This window comes from Tupaia chinensis, unplaced genomic scaffold (genome assembly GCF_000334495.1).
Source record: "Tupaia chinensis unplaced genomic scaffold, TupChi_1.0 Scaffold000411_1, whole genome shotgun sequence".
NCBI lineage: Eukaryota > Metazoa > Chordata > Mammalia > Scandentia > Tupaiidae > Tupaia > Tupaia belangeri.
The window spans coordinates 394,167-410,951 of NW_006159916.1; the positions used below are offsets into that span (position 1 = coordinate 394,167).

Consider the following 16,785-nt stretch of genomic DNA (forward strand, 5'->3'; position numbering starts at 1 on the left):
TAGCAAAAACCTCTCAAAAAAAAAAAAAAAAAAAACACAGGTGAAAAATGTTCAAACTCATCACTTTCCATTTTTTAACTCCCTTTCATGATTATGTTCTTGAAATTCCTATCATCTGTATATCTGTACAGTAGCAATATATAATATAAATACTCATTTCTACCCAAACCCAAGTGCAGTGACATCAATTGGCAGCTTGAAGTCAACTGTGGGGGCAGTTTTTACTACCACGAAATAAGTAAATGTGGCAAATTGGGTTTTAATTTATTGTTTCGTTGACTGTCTAGACCCGGGGTTGGCCATGGTCAAATCCAGCACACTGGTGTTTTTGTGTTTTTTAACTTTCCAGAGGGCCTGGGCACTCTGAGAGAGTGAGAGAGGGAACCCTCATGGGGTATCCCCCATGGGGCATAATCATACCATAATCCCTTCTTCATTTCTCCTTCCTTTTGGGATTTTGAGTATACACGCAGAGGTGCCCAGTGTGTTTCTCAAGCCACTGGGTCTGGGACTTGAAACGTGATACAGTCAGCCATGAGGGATCCAACCACTTTAACCACCAGCCTCTGGCTGGCCCCACTAGTTATTTTTGTCAATCAAAATCCATGGTACACAGTCATGCTCATTCATCTACATGCTATCTGCAGCTGCTGTCACTCCACAGCAGCGGAGCCGAGAGGAGTTATAACCATATTCCCTGCAAAGCCGAATTTATTTACTATCTGGTCATTCACAGTGATATTTGCTGATCTCTGGTCTAATCTTAAGAAAATAATAGAGAAGATGTTAATAATGTAAATTAAATGTAAACAGATGTGATGTCTCCAGCTGTTACACTGTAAATAGCAAAAAAAAAAAAAAAAAAAACTGAGAAAATATACTTCCAGTATTCAAAAACAGTGATCCTATTCAGCAAATTAGTAAATCAGGTCATTGATGAATAGTGAAATTCCAACATCTTTGTTGTTTCACTTTTTCACTTCATACTCCAGCGTAAATGAAAATACCAACATTCAACCTGTACAGTGTATTCATTACAACCACAGGTCGGCTATGGCTAGAACAGGTAGGCAAGACTCCAGAAAAGCATACTACAAAAAGCAATTGGCAGGAACCAACAGGTGGCACGGTGGTTAAGATGCTGGATTCCCACATGGCTAAGCACAGTTTGAGTCCCAGACCTGGCAGCTTCCTTTCTTGCTCTCTGTTTCTCTGGTCAAATTGAAGAAAAAGAATAAATTAAGTTAGATAAATAATTCTTATAAAAAAAATAAAAAAGAAGAAGAAGCAATTGGCAGTGGAATTTACAGTTAAGAGGGCTATTAAAATTTTATTATTTGTAGATTTCTAACAGTAAAACTTATAATAAATGCATACATGCATATATGTATAGATTTTTTAAAGAATTATTTCATTTTAATTTTATTTATTTATTTTAATTCGACCAGAGAGGTACAGAGTGAGAGAGAGCAAGGGAGATGGCAAATGAGAAAGCATGCCACCAGATCCAGGACTGGAACCATGGTCAGCCAGGTGGGAGACCAGCACCCTTAACCACCACGCCACCAGCTGGCCCCTAGATTTTGTTTTCGAGAGCTAATTATTAAACATCTACAACCACACAGTGTTGTTTCCCCATTCACTAGAGTGGACACTTCTTGAGAGTAAGAATCTTCTTTTATTCCAGAGCTTAGAAAAGCACTGGCTTGCAGCTCAATTCATGTGACATGAAAGATGAGCAGATGTTAGGAACCCTGGTGCCATGGGTTGACTGTCAAACCTTGATTAAGTTTCTAGCTCCAACATTTCCCAGCTGTGTGGCTTTGAGTAAATGATCCTCTGAACCTTGGCTTCGTTAAAAAAGAGGGGACAATCCTCTTACCTCTCAGGGAGGTTGTGACAATGTACACGGCTGCATGTCACCTACCATCCATGTTTCTCCACAGATGGGAGTCTCCTTCACACCCTCCACCCTCCACCTCTGCTGACACATACTCCTTGGAGACCCAGCCCTGCTGCTGTCACACATTTCAGTGATGTCACAGCTCCCCTCTCTGGGAGCTGCAGCCGCACCACCTGCTACCCAGCCTGAGTGCTGGCTGAACTGAGAGGGGCAGGGCGCAGTGGTGCCTGGTACCAGTCTTGCTCCATCTGTCCACACAGCCCCAGCATGAGTCCATCAGTAAAGAAGAGGCCCAAGAATAGAGTGGTTTCCAAGGTCAGACTCTGGACTGGACCCTAGGGGGGAGGGGGTCCCCAAAAAAGGCCTTAACAAAGAGCCCAGCCACACTAAGGAGAGGGGCCTTTTAGCCTGGGGGTGGAGGGAGGGTGAGAAAAGGTGAAGACGTGAGGAAGTTCCTAAGAGTTAAAATGGTCTTCCCAGTTCTGCCCCCAAAGCAAGGTGACAAAACTCCCAGGGTAGGGCTGGTCAAACCACACTCAGTCAAATGGCCAAACATATTGGAGACACCTGGGGTACACCTCCTGTGTTAACTGTCCCCTCTCTCCCTCTATCTCTGTCTCTTAGATGCAAGATGACGATCCGCAGGACAAGACAAATCAGCCTGTCAGCAAAATAATCAAGCGGACCCGACTGAAAACGGTGAGATGCCCCATTGCGGCCATGGCAGAGGGGAGTGTGAGTGTCTGAATGCTGCTTCTGGCTGCCTGGCTGAGCGTCCCAGAAAGAACTACACTGGGCCAGAGGAAGGCAGGGCAGTGGGAGGCTCTCCCAGGAGAGCTAAAACTTCTATTTCATTTTTCAACCCTGACAGGTGTTAAAAAACCTGTCACTCTTGAAGCTACTCAAGAGCTCGAATCGTCGGATCCACGAACTGCATTCCCTGGCCAGAAGGTGTTGGCGTTCGCTGCTCAGAGTTCCAAAGATGCTCTGCAGCTCCTCTGGGTGAGCTCGGCCCACCCATGGTCCCCATAATGGGCCTACTAGCTAGTGTTACTGGGAATAGGCACCATGCTGTGAATTTAGAGGACAGGTCTCGATTTCCCAAAGGCTCTGTGAGAACAGTGTTTGTTAGCTCTGCTTTACTGACAGGAGTCCAGGCTCAGGAGGTGAAGGGACTTGTCTTGGCTCACTGAACTGGCCAGTGGCAGAGCTAGTGTTGGACACCATTCTTCTCTGATGGTAGGGCTGTGGTCCCAATAGTCATAATGACCCAGTTATGGGCATGATGACAACCTGGGGCACTGAGTGACAAGGGGCACTCCTCCTCCCCCCAAGTCAATATAACCCACAGATTCACCTGCAGACTGGCCCCTAAGTTTGAGGTTTAATCCTCCTGAGGCTGCTTCCTCCCTAGTCACACCAGAATGTGAAGAAAGCGAAGATGTATCAGGTGGCTACTGAGTGCTGGCTGCTGTGCTAAGTGCTTTCCAAAACGTCTCCCGTGAGGTTTACCTGCTCACAACAGTCCTCTTAGGTAGACAGCATTATCCCAGTTTTCCAGGTAAGGAAACTAAGGCTCTCCGAGGTTAATATTCTTGCCCAAATTGCCCAGATGGCAAGAGGCAAAGGTAGAATCTGACACAGAGTTTGGTCTTAAGATGGGGTTCTCCCAGATACTCTGCTGCCTCACTGCTTCCTCCTGTACCCCGTGCTGGGGATCTGGGCCTGACACAGAGTGGGCACCAATGGTGGCATTAGTGTCATCAGTACTGACATTCCCCTGAGCCCGACGCCTCACTTATCTCCACCCACTCAGCTAGGATAGCGCTGCCGTGGGTGGGCTGGCAAAATCTATCACAGATACCCTTTGAAAAGTCTCTTTCCAGCATGCAGTACCTCTGTCAACGCCACCTTTCCAGGCTGCTCGCTGTCACTTGCCTACTAAATGCAGGCAGGAACACTGGAGCCCAAAGGATCTGGATCAGTCCCATAGTTCTCCAACTTCTTAAAAGCACCGGAACCTCTCTGCAACTATTTGTCTCCAAGTGGGGTGGGGTTGAAGAGGGCACTTGAGATGCTTCCTCTGAGCCTTGAGGTTTCTTAGAACACAATTTGAAAAACAAAAAAGTCTGGACTGTTCGCCCTCTCAACTGAAGGCCAGAGACAAAACCCTAATCTAGAGGCAGATGCAGATAATATATATTCCTAGGTACACTACCTCTTAGTCACACTTCGCACCTTCACGCCTCTCACATCCCCTCTGCCCATACTCATCATGTCCCTACCACCAGGCACAAGGCTCTGGGCAGTAGAGAAGTCTCTTTTTGGACCTACAGGCTCACTACACTGACTGCACAGCCACTGTCTCAGGCCAGGCTAGAGGACCTGGGCCTTCGTCCTGGGCCTGCTCTGCTGACTGCCCTTCTTCTCCCTGCCAGGGACAACGTCTCCAGTAAAGTGAAGCAAAATAGTAAGGTGCTCCAGGAGGCAAAGTGCCCCAAGAATAACCTGGAGTCTCAGAAAGCAGAGTTCACTGGGGAGCCCAAGGAGACAAAGCCCAAGGAGTGGTCAAAGGTGAGGAACAAGGCAAAGAGGTCACCTGAAGGAGTGCCATCAGAACAGCAGGCGGAGCCTGAGGTCCCAAAGACATCGAGGGGTCATGACCTGAACACGGGGGCCCGGGGAAGGCAACCACCCACGGAGGGTCCCCGAGTCATCTTCCTGAAGACCAACAACCAGAAAACGCCCATGGGGGACATGAAGCAGCTGGATGTAGCTGACCAGTGGATCTGGTTCGAGGGGCTGCCCACACGAATCCACCTCCCAGGGCCCCGGGTGATGTGCAGATCCTCCGCCCTGCGCTGGGTCAAGCGCTGCTGCACCCGCTTCTGCTCCGCCTCACTCGAGATGCCCATGGGCTATGCATACAAGGTGGGTGTGACGACACCACTGGCAGGCCAGAGATGCAGGCCCCAAGCCAGGCCCAGGAGCTGGGTCCCAGAGTCAGAAGGCTCAGGACCCAGAGACTTGAGGGCTGTGGCTGGGAGGCTCCAATTTCAACCCCGGAGAGGTGGAAGTCCTTGATCAAGGCCACCCAGCAGGGTAGTAGCTACACTGAGGCCTCTCAGGATGCAGCTAGGGGCTCTAGAGGTCGAGGAACATGGGATATATGGGTTCCCGGGTGATCGTCTCACTGTCTGGACGTCTTGGGAGGGGCTGGAACTGCTATGATTCTGAATTGCATAATCAGAGGTCTAAGTAACTGGGTTTAGGAAGTTTTTTTAAAGGTTTTTGCCATAGGGCCTGTGTGCTTACCAGAGACAGACAGAGAGAGGGAAAGTGAGAAATCTGCTCCCAAGGAGGATGGCCACTCTACAATCCCTCCTCTTCCAGATTTTGGGCATGTACACACACATGCCCAGTGGGTGGGCTCAATGGGGGGATCAAGCCCCCAAGTCCGGGACTCAAACCGTGGACAGCAACGACTACGTGGGAGTCCGGCTCCTTAACCATCACACTACCTGTTGGGACCAAGTTTAGGGGTTTCTAAGTGTGGGAAAAGGGAAGTGGCCAAGCAGGGCTTTGCTTTATTCCCTCTGCTCTTAGACTAAATCAACTTTCCCGTTATGTTTGATTTATTCCTTCTTCAAGTTAGCTTTGTTCTAAACAAAAAAGTTCTTTGAGAGGGAAGGAAAAGGAAGAAGAAAATACTTCAGTCCCTCCATGAGATAACTGAGGTCCCACGAAAGGAAGAGAGTGATTGGCCCCCTAGTGTCCAGCTTAAAGGGAAGCTTTCCTTTCAGAAAAAAAAAGGAAAGAAAGAAACAAACAAACAAACCAGCATCTCCAACCTAACACAGTCATTAGCTAGGGCGCCCTCTGGGGACAGTTTACTGGGGACAGTTTAGCACCTAACACCGAGGTCTCCCCACACAGGTGGTGTGACCCTGGATGGGAGCCAGAGGTGCAAGAAGAGGGTGGTGATCGCTCAGTGAGCTGAACGGGAGGGATGAGCGGGAAAATTTGTGAGTCTACAAATAAAATCTCTCATATGGCACTGGAGAATACTACCACTGGCTCTGCCTGTCTGAAGCTGGGCAAGTGCCCTGGGAAGATGTGGGGAGGGAGCTGTGTGTCAGGACTTCAGTCAGGCTTCCCCCACACCCATTCTCAGACACCCCTCCCCCCCAGTCTACGGAACAAAGAAGCAGGTGAGCTGCACCACGCCCCCATCTCCGTGAGGGGGGCTCTCTTCTCTATGATGTCAGAGAAAGGGAACTTTTGCTGTGGGCTTCCCAGGTGCAAGGTGTCTCACAATGGCCCTGTAAGCCAAGGGGACAGGAAATCACACCACCCAAGACTGCGGATGACTCTCCCTGGCTCACTCAGCTTCACTCAGCTAGAAGCGGCAGGAAGAACTCTGGCCGAGGTCTCCTGGCTGCTGCTCCCCATTCCATCTTCCCAAGAAAGGAAGAGGGCCTACCCAGAAGTCACCGGGTGGGCACCATGCACGTGCACTGGGCCCTGACCATCTCGTGACAATAAATGGGTGTAGCTGGACCTCCGAATGGCATCCCCAGTCCCACCCCCACCTGAGTTTCAGATCATGGAAAACACCGGGTCGGGCCGGGTCTGGGGGAGTTGGTACTGCGTCCCTACTGCTCCAGCGCGACATGCTGTATCCACTCTCAACCCAGTCTGGTCATGGTCACTTCTGTCAGTAGGCTTCATAGGGCCTGTACATACGGCTTGGGAGAGGAAAATCAGGGGCGCCCAAGCTTTGTCCAGAAGATTATAATCCTCCTTTCTACCTGAAGGCAAGCTGCACGAGCCCTGGGAAGGGCCATGGAGCTATTGAGGGGCCAGAGCCCTCCCAGGGAGAGAGATCTGTTTTGGAGAGAGAGAACAATGTCAAGGACTCCCCCTTAATCTGGCCCGCTCAAACCGCTCCTCCCCACTAGTGCTCAACATAGAGACTAGCCGTCTGCAGCTGGCCCAGAGAGCCATGCGGACCAGTACATGCCTGCCCGTGCCTCTGTACGCACCGCACCGCTGTGGTTCAGCTTGGTAAGGCACTCTGCTGCGCACTCCCTAAATACCCTGCGCTCTCCCTACCTACCACCTGCTCTATTGCAACCCTTGGATCTTTGCGTAGCATTCCCCTGCCTCCACCCCAGTACCCTCAGTTCTAGCTGTCTCCACTCAGCTTGCTTTCCAGTCCATATCCCTAGTCGTCCCCACTTCCAGTTCCCCTGCTGGCTATCATCAATCCCCTCAACATTCAAAAATTACCTCTACTCAAGCTTCTTTTCCAAGCACCTTCCATTCCATCAACCTTTTCATGAACGCCTATCCAGAGCGCACGATCCGCCTGCGCTCAAGCCAGCGTGTTCCCAACAAAAAATTAAAATCCTTTCTAGTCTTTGTGAGAGCCTGGCCAGAAAAGGCCAAGTGGAGGAGGGAATGGGGTGAGCTTAGAGAGACTGGCAACTGCTGCTTTGCACCACAGATAATGGGGGTTGGGCCCCTGGCTGCACAAGGGCAATGCCACCCTACTGGGGGGCAGGAGGGTAGAGAGGAAGAGGGGCCAGGGACTCTGTGCCCAGGCTGGTGCCCAGGAACAAAGACCACAGGCTGTTCTGGTGAGTGAATCCCAGCAGATCTCTTCCAGCCTCATCTCCACCTACCCTGGCATTCATGCCTCTGGTGACCTGCCTTCAGCAATCCCACAATCCAGGTCCCCCATTACCATCCTCTCTTTGTTAAACCACTTCAACCTAAGGCTTCACTTCCAGGCTCAGTAAGATCCTGCTTTATGGAGAAGGTCACTCCAGAAATGGCTCCCTAGTGGTAAACTGGGTGGAAAAATTTAAAGTGTTTGAATCTGAGCTTATATTGGTTAGCTTTTTAACGAGTCACATGGATTATCTGGGCTTATTTCAACTGTTTGTGAAACAGGGATACCAATATCAATGCCAGTGGGTTTTAGGAGAATAACGCTTGCTGTAGGTGAAAATGGTTTGGCTCTCTGCCATAATAAAGCCTGAAGCCAGTAATAACTCACTCTGTTTCTCACTTCTGAGCAGCTACCTAATTGGCTGTCTTCAGGAGCCAGCTGCTTAACAAGCCAACATTCACCACTTTTTTGTGTGTGTTTTTTTTTTTTTTTAGATTAAGGTTTTTGCCATAAGGCATGTGTGCTCTCCAGAAAGAGAGATGGTGAGAGGAAAAGTGACAAATTACTTCCTAGGGAGGGAATGACCACATCACAGTCCCTTCTCTTCCATTTGCCTCTCAGGATCGTGGGCATGTATGCATGAATGCCTGGTATGATTTTTAAGCTGTCAGGTCCAGGACTCGAACCATGGTCAGCCATGTGGGAGTCCAGTGCCTTAACCACCACACCACCTGCTGGCCCCACATTCACAACCTTTTCTTAAAAGAGCATCTGGATTTGCTAGACTGTACCCTTCTCAATTGTCTTGGATCACGCACTACTCAAACATAATCAGAACTTGGGACCAGCAGTTAGCGTAATGGCTATATCACTGGATTCCCATGTAGCCAACCACGGTTCGAGTCCCGGACCTGGTGGCTTAAACCGGGTGCATATGCGTGTGTGCCCAAGATCCCGAGAGGAGAATGGAGAAGGGATTACGGCGTGACCATCCCCCCTGGGGGGTGATTTCTCGCTTTCTGTCTGTCTCTGTCTTTGTGGTGAGCACGTGCACCCTATAGCAAAAACCTCTTCAAAAAAAAAAAAACCTAATCAGAACTTGAAGAGGATGGGCTTTCCAGGCAGACAAGCCTCTAGCTTCCCAACTGTGTGATGCTGGGGAAAGCTGTTTATTGCCTAATCCTGTCTGTCTGCAAAATGGGGGAAACGACGCCTATCTCATCAGATTAAAGGAGGAGACACAAAACTCATTCCGCAGCGCCGGGGAAGACAGGAGCCCCATACTTGGTGGTGGAACTTAGATCACTAGCAAGCCCAGTAACATTGGAGACTATACGGCTCAGAAGGTGTCCTCTCTTCTGGTAAATAGCGAGTGGTAGCCTGGTACCTATAACTGCTGGGAATTATGGACCACTTTCTACATGCCAAGCGCATAAGTGCTTCACATATGACATCTCATTGCATCCTCACAATAACCCAGAAAAGCTATTACCCTCATCTTGGAAATGAAGAAACCGAGGTACGGGGAGATTAAGTAGCTTACTCAAGAGCTCACAGGGACTCCAGGACATAAACCTTCATGCCCCTGCAGTTCTCTACAGTTCCACACTGGACTCCCATAATTCTCACTGACTTGCCCAGGTAGGGGCAGGACAGGAATTAGAACCCTTAGCTCCCTCCCCACTGTACCTCAATGGTGTTTTTACCACCCTTTACTACTTCCTACAGAAAACCTCAAGCAAGACAATAGCTTTCTATCTCTTTTTCACAGCGGATTCTCCTGAGTCCAGCCCTATTCCCCTGCCCCGGGTCCTTGCCCGAGGCTCTGTGGCCCCTGGGCTGCGGGCACGGGGAGCTGTTCCACATTTGGGCAGGCTGTCCTCTGGGACTGTTAGAAGGGTGGCTATCCTGACCTGCCGAGGATGAAGGCCAAGAAACTCAGCTTCCAGGGGATCCTGTTTGAAGGGTGCACCCCCAGGATGTAGGGGGGCTGGAGTTTCCCACTCGACCTCCGATGCCTGCTGGCTGCATTCTGGCTCCCGCCCTGACTCTGATCTGGACAGGGTTACCTAGAGCTAGACTTTCTCCTTCCTTCCTTCCTTCAGAGTTATAAATTATTCTAAGCATGAGCTATGCTGGGAGAGAAAGCCTCCTTTTTCCTTAGTGAATGGCCCAAATTCCAGTGGTAGGTGAGATGAGAGGGGCCCAGACTTCAGACCCTTAGGAAGTCAAAGAGATAAGCCAACCCCATGGTGGGCTGGAGGCTGCTCTTCAATCTATAGTCTTTGAAAATAAAGACATGTTCTATGCGCCTATGATCACTTGGAAATCTGGCCATATTTAATTTACAATTCAATTTTACTTAGAAAGCTAGTAATGTTTATAAAACACTACTTATCCTTTGGATTTAAAATGATAAAGGAGGATGAGAAGGTATGATTTTAAGGTGATAAGATTGTTTAACAAATCAGAACTTACACTAGGAGATTTCAAAAACCGTAGAAAAACAGAATTAAAGTACAAGTTTATTTTGTCACAAAAACTTTTGAAATCCATAATACACATTTTCCATGACCGTTAAAGACTCCTTTATATCCCTAAGTACTGATCTCTTCAGAAGGAGCTTATTAACCCCCAGAGTCCAAATCCCGGCTCTACCAGCTCCTAAGAAGTAACCTTGGGAAAGGTCCTTAGTTTCCTCATCTGTAAGATACAGATAATTCTTCACAGTTGTTGTGAAGATTAAGTGGGAAAGGAGCTATAAAGCCCTTGGCCCACTGCTAGACACCTATTAACACCCAATAGATGTTGTTTATTATTAAAATGAGACTGCCACTGCCCAGTCTTTTGGAACTTACCTCTAAAAACTGCTCTTATTGTTTGTTTAGAAATCATAAAAGTCTCATGGAGGTCACAAATTTCAGAACCCCAACTGTGGCTCAGCTCAGTCACTATACTAGCGAAACCAGAAAACAAAAAACTTGGTTCCCATGACTTCTGGTAGTTTCCAAATACCAAATGAACACTCAAAGCATAGAGACGTGTCATCGCAGAAGACAGGAAGTCCCAGAGAGCGTTCCAACATAGCTGGAGTCATCTCCACCAGGGCTGATCAGGGAGACGGCAGCCTCACGATTTGTGTGTCCCGGGGCCTTTCAAATAAAGCTAGTCACATGCCTGCAGAGCTGTGGGGTTTGGGGAGAACCACCAACCTAGGGAAGGTCGTCCCAGTTGTTCTCCCCTCTGGGCCCTGCAGCCAAGATCAGTCCCTGTTGACCACCTGCTTCCTCCCAGCCCGGCCAGAGCACCCTAGCACTGAGAAAGTCTTCACCCAGACAAGTGAAACCTTCATCCTATCAGCCTCAACTCCTAATTCTGCAGGGCAGAGAGCCAGGAAGTAAGAAAGGATCCCTAGGGAGACAGCAAAACTCTTCTGTGGAGCCATAACACTGAGAGCTGAAAACTGACGGCTCTCTTGGGCTAGCTCAGGAAAAACCGAAGAGGAACACTGATGGCTTCAATGCAGAAGTGGGTCTAACCAGTGTGCACTACTGCACGTGTCCAGAAATCACTGGCAAGTGGGAAAGGGCTCCCAAAAGTCATGTCGGTTCACCTCAAGCACAGGAGAGGAAGGCGGCAGGGAAGGGAGCAGGACTAGGGGTTCCCTGGCCTCAGTACTTTAACCAAAGGAGGAATGATTCAGGCATCCAGAAAAGGAGAAAGTTGTACCGCTCCCTTGCCTGCTGTGCTGATCTCTCCCAGTCCCCACCATGGCAGTACAAAGTACAGGCAGAACCGTGGGAAATACTGTATTTATGGACAAAGGAAGGACAGCTGCAAGCTCCTCAAAGAGGACACTCTACCTTAAAGAAAAATCTTAGCTGTAAATTCCTATCTCCCTCAGCACTGTCAGTGCAGCTCAGGCTAGCAGGTTGGGTTTCTTGCCTCTGGGCACTCACCACACCCTTCCCACTGTAGAATTCCAAAGAACGCATGGGTGCAGTGAGAGCTGAAGTACCTGATCATTCCTAGAGAACAGGCAATGACTGTACTGTGAGGCTCAGACCGGGAGTGGTGCTGGGACTCCTCTGGGCCTTCTGGCCTGCTGTGCTGAGAGATGGCAGCAGGGTGGGGACCCAATAGAGGGAACAGGAAGGAAGTTAGTCACGGGTTCTTGGGTGCACACACACAGGTGTGTGCACTGTCCTTGTGCTTGACACCTCCATCCGCTGATCTCCCCATCGACAGCCTATACCTTGTACCTACATCTCTCTCTGTGGGTACAATCTGAAGTCACGTATTCCTCCACATAGAACTGCAGTGGTTCGGCAACATGGCAAAGGTAACAGCTGTCCCAGGGAGGGAAGACAGATGACTAGAAGAGTGGTCTGCTCCAATCAAATATCCTTGATTTTTTTTTCTTTTTTAAAGTAACAGGCTGGTGACAGGTACGGTGGCTCAAGAGTGACATGGTTCCAATTCTGTTGTTACCGTCAAAGAGGTCCCACCTCCCAGATACCAAGATTTCAGCAGACATTCTTGCAGCTGTGATCCTGACTGCTACTGCCTTCTTGACAAGGCCTCACTAGCTCTCCCACACGACACAGACTTCACATTTCCAGGGTTCCTCTCAGACCTGGGCTGAGCCTCGTCTGGAGGGTCCGAACAGCCCAAGGTGCTGGGGGGCCCAAGTGCCAGCAGGATGTCCCAAGAACCCAATTCTAGACATTGGATTTAGGGGCTGAGTTGAGGGGGATCTCCTTGAGCTCCGTCCGCATGCACAGGTACTCCCCGATGACGGCCATGAGCGCAATGCACACAGCTTGGACCAGCCACCAAGTCAGCGCCGAGGGGAAACGGGAGCTGTAGAACCAGCAGCCCAGGAGGTGAAAGAAATGGACAGTGACAGTGAAATCCAGACACTGCTTCCCTCGCCGGATGAAGTACAGCAAGCCCAGGGCACTGTGGGGAGAGGACAGCAGCGAGATGTCACTGGGTTGTCCTGACCTTAGAATAGGTTATTCAGGGGGTAAGGACAATTAGGATGACAGCAGAACAGTCGGAAGTGAGCAAGATAAATGTGAAGCAAGGGTTATAAGATGCCTAGGGAAATCTGGCAGGTAATGTCAAGAGCGAATCAGACTGCGTAAAAGAAAAGGATAAGCTTAATGATAAATGGCAATTGTCACTCGGGGGCCTGGAGGGAGGGATTGTGGCCCCCTGAAAGCTTACATGTTCTATCTACAGCAGGGACAACAGCCACTTAGATCTAGGCAAATCTTGCTAAAAGTTTGGCCTGGAGTCAAACACTCTTCATTATTCAAGACAAGTTGGAAATCTGGGTTTCTATATAAGATATCCTGACTTCTTTTTTTTTTTTTTTAAAGAGAGATTTTTGCTATACGGTGTGTGTGCTTGCCAGAGAGACAGAAAGAGACCGAGAGACAGAAAGCGGGAAATCACCCCCCCAGGGGGATGGCAACACCGCAATCCCTTGTCCTCCATTCTCCTCTTGGGATCTTGGGCACCCGTGCACATGCGCCTGGCATGAGTTTTAAGTTGCCGGGTCCAGGACTCAAACTGGGATCAACTAAATGGGAGCCCAGAGACGTAATCATTACGCCATCTGCTGGTCCCAGGATACTCTGACTTCTAACAAAGTAAACAAATGTTTTAAACACTATGTGTGGGCTGACGTCTATGTAAGCCAAATGACCTATCTGAGAGGCAGATGTAGGACCAAGTCAGTCCACCAGTTTAACGTGGAAGGCATTGTTCCAGGTACTTCCTGTGGATTAACTTAATCCTTACGACCAGGAGGTGGGTAATGTTAGTCTCACTTCACTGATGAAGAAACGGGCTCAGCATCAATTACTTTGTCCAAAGTCACTAAAAGCTGGGGTTCAAAGGCAAGCCTGAGCCCTTGAGCACTATGCTCACCTGCCTCAGGTCAGGCAATGGTCTCGAGTGACCTTGGACAAGACCCGGTCCAACCTCTAAGTGTGCAGGTAAGATGCCGAGACCGAGAGGAGGGAAGTCACTTGGCCGATGGCACAGACCAAGAAAAAGAGCCTGGTTCTGATTCCTACTCTCATCCTTTCCCCACCTCACTCCACACCGGGAAGCAATCTGAGAAGGAAGCAGTCCCACAGGCAGTGCCCACACAGTGACATAAGAGCTTCCCAGCTAAGTCAGAACAGCAATGGAAGGAATCCCATGATATGGCCAGTCCCAGGACTGGTGCCTGCCACCCACTTTAGTCCACCACTCCCAGGAACAAGCACTACCCTGGCTCATCAAATTTAAGAAGTTAGTCCCAATGCTAAGACTCCAAAAGCTGAATAGCAAAGCCAGTAATACTCACCAGGTGAGGGCATTGAGGATGAAGGACATCATGGACAGCCGGCCTGGAGGGGTGGAAAAGCCCAGGATCTGTAGGAGAATCACAAATGGAAATTCTGGAGAAATGACCCCGGAGAGCCCCAGGCTCCAGGGTCCCCACAGGCCTCCTAAGGAGCAAGCTTCCCTCCCAGAGCACAAGAAACAATACCTCCCTTCATCTTGTGGCCATTTATCCAACAAGGTACTTTCACAGACATCCATTGTGGTATCTCATTGGATCACCACAATGGGAAGGGAATATTACTCTCATTTTACAAAGAAGAAGAAAAAAGCTTACCCAAAGTGATTCAATAAGTAACCAGCAAGAGTAAGACCTAGAACAGCGTTGAGTAAACTCTGGCACTATGGACCAGGCAACTGCTTTTCTAAAGTTTTACCGAAACACAGCCATATAATTCACTTACATATTGTCTATTTTTTATATATGGCTACTTTTGCAGTGCAGAGTAGTTGTGACCTTCAGAAAAATTTTCTCCTCCTTAAGAAGCCCTTTAGGGGGAACCAGCAGTTAGCGTAATGGCTATGTTGCTGGACTCCCATGTAGTCGACCGCGGTTCGAGTCCTGGACCTGGTGGCTTAAAACTCACGCTGGGCGCATGTGCGTGCATGCCCAAGATCCTGAGAGGAGAATGGAGGAGAAGGGATTGCGGCGTGACCATCCCCCCTAGGGGGTGTTTCTCACTTTCTGTCTCTATGTCTCTCTCTGTCTGGCGAGCCCACGCGCCCTATAGTGAAAACCTCTCCAAAAAAAAAAAAAACAAAAGAAGCCCTTTAGGAAAAGGTTTGCCTGGGGCCAGCAGGTGGCATGGTGGTTAAAGGCACTGTATTCTCACATGGCTGACCGTGGTTCGAATCCAGACCCAACAGCTTGCATTCTCCCTTTTCCTTTCTCTCTCTCTGTCTCTGTCTGATCAATTAAAAAATAATAATAACAAATGGAATTAAACAAGTAATTCTTTAAAAAGAAAAGATTTGCCTACCCTGGTTTAGGACTCAGGTTGTTTTTCTAGGAGCTACCACCAGGCCCCTCTGCCAAAATACTACTGAGTATCAAACATGTGGCACACATTTAGCTTATCAAGATCACTGGCACCTGTAATCTCATATTATCCTCAAAATAATTTTGCAAAGCCGCTATTATTAATTTTATTCTTACCAAGATCTTTTAGAGAGTAACTTGCCCAGGGCAACACAGAAAACAAGCAGCAGAACCAAGGACTCCACCCCCAGTCTCCCAGCTCCAAGAACCGTGGTCATCACCACATATTCCACCTGATTCTCCCATGCAACAATTATGCTTTATAAAGCACTGTCTTATTCCTGGCTCCCCGGGGTCCTCATATCATTTCACTGAAGATTAGATGAATTATTCTCTCCACTTTCCAGAAGAAAAAAGGCACGGAAAGGTAAAGCAAGCTGTCAAGATTCCAAAGCTCCTAGGTCTGGGCCTAGATTGGCCCCTAAGCCTTTCTGAATTCAAAGCACAGGCTCTTCCTACTGCAGTGCAAGGGCTCTCTGCTACAAGTCTCACGGTTTTGCAGACAGGAAAACAAGTTCAGAGAGGTGACCACACTTACCCCAGATCACAACAGCTAACAAGTGGGACTTAGAGGGAGGCCTGTCTGATCCCAAAGTCCCTGCAGTTTACTCCATGAATACTCACTCTTAAATCGGCCTCCCCTCCCAGTGTACCTTCTCAGAATCTAGGCTCGGAGAAGTGCAGTGACTTTCCCAAAGTGTCAGAACGATTTATCAGACCTGGAACGCAAGACTGCTGTTTATAACATCCAGGCTCTTCCCTTCCACTGCCCTGTCTCTGGATCAGGAGTTCCTTTTTATGGATGAGCAGCTGAGGCTCAGAAGGTAAAATCTCTTCACCAGGGCCAGAGAAGGTGGTTCCGCTGCGCGTCTACTGCTCAGTAGTGTCAGATCACAAGGCCCACTAGGGGAGGCCTAGGCCCCAACCGCGCCAGCCCGGGGACCCTACCTCGGCATCGAACATCTGGTCCAGCGAGGGGCTGCTTCGCACTAGCCCGTCCACCAGCGCCAGCCACAAGCCCAGCGATCCGTAATACACGGTCTGCATGAGGACGATCTGCCGCACGGTCCCACACCTAAGCGGCGGACCGGCCCCGCCATGCCGGCCCGTGGGGCGCTGCCGCCGCCCCGGCCTCCGTCAGCGCCGTCGCGCCATGGGCCCTCGGCAGCCCCGGCACCTGCGGGGAATCATGCCGGGCCTCAGCCAGCCAGCTGTCGCCATAGCAACGCCGCCCCGCCCGGGAGGAGGGACTGGGACCGAGCGGGCGAGCCCATTCCGGCAGCTGGAGGGGGAGGCAGGACGGACAGATCCATTCCCACAGCGTGGGGACATCCTGCCCACTCCGGCTGCTCGGTTCCTTCCTGTACACAAGCTCTTCGGGGGTTCACTCACCGGTGACGGTCTCGAGGAACAGAGACTCCGAGCGTGGCCGGGCCTCACCCGCAGGATCCTGAAACAGTAGTGACAGTCAGAACCATGGAGGAGAGGCCCTTCCGGCCTAGAGAGGCAAAGCTCTTTCAACCAAAGCACTGCGTAGAAAAGAAGCGTTTCCGGGTACGGCGGCGGAGGGGCGGGGCTGAGGTCGCGCAGGCGTAGTGCGTGCAACCTTTGGCTAAACCACCTAGACGAGGGAACTGGCCGCCGGGAAACGAATTTTGCACATGCGCAGAATGAAGAGTGACGGCAAACGGAAGTGAGGCATGAAAGCTGCAAGCTTGAGTGCCCTCTAGAGGAGAATTTTAGGGGAAAAAAAATGAGGGCGAC

The 16,785-nt window shown here is 49.8% G+C and overlaps 2 protein-coding genes across 2 annotated transcripts in view; one reads left to right on the forward strand and one right to left on the reverse strand.

Moving 5' to 3' along the window:
• Positions 1-16,077, reverse strand: part of DBNDD2 (dysbindin domain containing 2) — a 48,463-nt gene extending 32,386 nt beyond the window's left edge. The window contains exons 1-2 of the mRNA XM_006154508.3: positions 15,970-16,077; positions 13,945-14,012 (exon numbers count right to left, since the gene is read on the reverse strand). Coding sequence (XP_006154570.1) covers positions 13,945-13,957 — 13 coding nt within the window. The 5' untranslated portion in view covers positions 13,958-14,012; positions 15,970-16,077. The remainder of the gene's footprint in view (positions 1-13,944; positions 14,013-15,969) is intronic.
• Positions 1,550-8,072, forward strand: TP53TG5 (TP53 target 5). The gene is made up of 5 exons (XM_006154507.3): positions 1,550-2,218; positions 2,528-2,602; positions 2,775-2,905; positions 4,342-4,834; positions 5,840-8,072. Exons 1-5 carry the CDS (start codon positions 2,171-2,173, stop codon positions 5,846-5,848), a joined length of 756 nt encoding a protein of 251 aa, XP_006154569.1. The 5' UTR covers positions 1,550-2,170; the 3' UTR covers positions 5,849-8,072.
• Positions 16,078-16,785: the final 708 nt, after the last annotated feature.